Below are 2929 nucleotides of genomic sequence, written 5' to 3' on the forward strand. Positions count from 1 at the left end.
GACCCGGCCTGCAGGAAGGCTACTCTCTCCAGCGGCGACGGCTTCTTCTTAATGCCACCCTTCCTGTGGAGCCGGGAGTGCTCCGTTTCAGCGCTGCAGGGCGCCAAGGGCTCCTCGCCTGCCGCGGGCAGGTCTCGCTCGATGCCGCTGTCAGTGGAGAGCACAGAGAAGCGGCTCTGCTCACAGCATTCGCAGTCCGAAATGATGTCCTGGATCTCGAAGCTGTCCAGGTCCTGGCTGAGGCAGTCGGGCTCGCAGCTCTGCGACAGCGGGCGGATGAACAGCACCAACTCCTTCCCTGCAGGCAGAAGGGAGCTTGAGCAAGGAAACACAGCCGAGGGCAGGCTGAGCTCTAGTCCTGCCCCAGGTCCCCTCTTCTCATGCCAGTACCTCTTCCAAGAGGAGTCACTCTTCCAGCCCTGTTACACACTGCATCGTGAAGAGAACTCAGTACCACCCAAATCAGGGAGTCTGGGCACATCCTGCTGCAGCCTGTCCCATGAGGGCCCTTTCCTCATCTCCTTTACCGCTTTTCCCCCTAATCCCCTGATGTGGCCCCAACAGCCCACAGGTCAGCCCACAGTCAGCACGAACCCCCATGGGTCTGGCCTTTCAGCAAAGGTTATGAAACTCACTGCTCAAGAACCAGGGATAAATGAAGCGTTTTGCACAGGCTTCCCAGCCTCAGACACCACCCAAGCCCCCCACAGCTCCCCCAGGCACTCACAGAGCTGGTCGTCTTCTGTCCAGAGATGAAAGCTGATGTTGGGGTTGGGCAGAGGAGGATCCTGCACCCCGCCCAGGGGAGCATTGCCTGTGGGAGACAAGGATGCTTGTAACACACAGGAGCAGTTTTCCCACAGAGATGCATTAACCCCACTGGTGCTGTGCTTCAGACCGCAGCTGAGATAGCCCATGCTATCTCTTGGCAATCTCAGCTGAGATTCAAGGGAGCCCTCTGACCCCACCATTGCTGGTGATTTTTATCCCATTATGGCTCTGTGAGAAGCAGAAAGGCAATTTAATAGCTCATTGTAGATGTTCCTCCTCCTCTCCCTCACACAAAGATTTGTGTGAGGAGCTGTGATGGATTGGGACTTTTGCTACAGTCTGGGCAGTCCCTTTGGCACGAGGCTGGAACAGAGCACTGCCAGGGATGGACGGAGATGGCAATACCACAGCCCACCACAGCAGGACAAGGGAGTTTCAAGGAGTGATGCACAGTGTCTCCAGGGCCATAGCAGGAGAGCACTAGAAAGTCTGTCCACCCTTTGCAAATGACAGAGACATGACTCTGGGCCTCAGGGCACCTGAATTAGCAGCAGCAATTGCCACAGTCCCTTTCCTCAGGTGACAAATCTGCCTTCCACTGCCATGTGCAGTTTGCCATCCTGGACATGAGGTCACTGCAAGGAGCCAGGCTGCAAAGGCCAGACCCCAGTGACGGATGCTGCTGAAGTGGAGGCAGAAGGGAGGTGGGGATGGACAGCCACAGGAGGGCACAGAGGCAAGGTCCTGCCAGCTGGCTCGGCTCCCTGGCCCCTCCGTGCATGGCTGGCTGGGAGGGCACCTGCTTGCGAGCAGCCGAGGATGCTGTGGTGGATCTTCTCCAGCCTCGCCACATGCTGGCCGCGGTCGGCACCGGCCTCACTTCCTGCACACTCCACTGCCACCACCACTTGCTGGAACCAGTGCTCCACATCACTGCTAGGCATATCCTGTCATGAGGAGCAGCTGTTAACACCCGGAGGCAAGAAAAGAGGTGATGCTGCACAGGCAGGGCCACAGGATGGGGCAGAAAGAGGTCATATGAGCTCTGCAAAAATTACTGTTTCACAGCAGGGGGCACCGATGTCCTCTTGTCCCCAGTGGAGGCTGGAGGAGGAGAGATGCTGGCTGTACTACCTACTTAAAGGTTTTTCTAGCAGGTTTTCAGCTGATGGGCATGAGCTCAAGGAGGCAGCAGCAGAGCTGGCAGCTCACACAACCCTCAGGAGATGGGGACAGCAGGCACACTAAGGTGTGTTCCTTGGAGTGAAACTCACTGAGAGTCCCTGCAGAGTTGCCTTTTACAAGCAGACATTTGTCTTACTGTGGCCCCACAGCTCCTCGAAGGAGGTTTTGGAGAAAACTGGTTGAAGCATTTCCACTGCGAGGTCCTGCAATGCCCAGTGGCTCAAGGAGGTGGGTGTATTTCAGCTTCAGAGCCCAGCTTTGCTGTACAAAACTGGAGTCTGACTGAAGATTCAGAACCTTTGGCTCGTCCTGCAGCAAGTCTTTCATATTTGAAGCAGTTTCTAGTGCACCATCAGCTCTGCTCATAGCCCAGCCTTGCAACTAACACTGGAGCTACTGGGGCTGGAGACCAGCAGTGAGGACCTAGCGGGGCTTCTCCACTTGCTGTAACATCTTCCCCTGCTCAGGGGTGCCCAGCAAGAGCAGGACCATTGGAAAAGCACCTGTGGTGCTGCAGAAGTGCAGCACCCTCTTACCTGGAGGCTGGCCTTCAAGCCACTGATGTCACAGCTGTCTCCCAGGGCCGCCTGCATGGCGTGGATGATCACGTAACACATGCATGCCCGCGGGCTCTGGGAGACCTGAGCCGCCTCCGTGTCAGTGACCAGCGCGTTGCAGATGGCTTCAGAGAGCAGCTCTGGATCAGCAAAGATGAAAATCCTGCATGGGGCAGGAGCGGGGGAAAAAGGGAGAAGAGAAGGCTCCTGAAGGGGAGACTTTAGAGCAGTCTTCTAATACCTAAAGGAGCTACAAGAAACCTGGAGAGGGGCTTTGGACAAGGGCCTGTAGGGACAGGACAAGGGCAATGGCTTTAACCTGCCAGGGAGGAGATTGAGATGAGCTCTGAGGCAGAACTTCTTCCCTGGGAGGGTGCTGAGGCGCTGGCACAGGGTGCCCAGAGAAGCTGTGGCTG

General features: G+C 56.7%; 1 protein-coding gene across 1 annotated transcript in view; it reads right to left on the bottom strand.

The window, feature by feature from the left end:
- PIK3R6 (phosphoinositide-3-kinase, regulatory subunit 6) overlaps window positions 1–2929 on the bottom strand; it is a gene marked incomplete at its 3' end in the record, with an annotated part of 18019 nt that overhangs the window by 6333 nt on the left and 8757 nt on the right. Inside the window, 5 exon segments of the mRNA XM_010019237.1 lie at window positions 1–8; window positions 10–298; window positions 728–814; window positions 1571–1718; window positions 2493–2676. The exon segment at window positions 1–8 is cut by the window's left edge and continues 145 nt beyond it. Coding sequence (XP_010017539.1) covers window positions 1–8; window positions 10–298; window positions 728–814; window positions 1571–1718; window positions 2493–2676 — 716 coding nt within the window.

This window comes from Nestor notabilis, unplaced genomic scaffold (genome assembly GCF_000696875.1).
Source record: "Nestor notabilis isolate BGI_N333 unplaced genomic scaffold, ASM69687v1 scaffold25977, whole genome shotgun sequence".
In the NCBI taxonomy this organism is placed as follows: Eukaryota; Metazoa; Chordata; class Aves; order Psittaciformes; family Psittacidae; genus Nestor; species Nestor notabilis.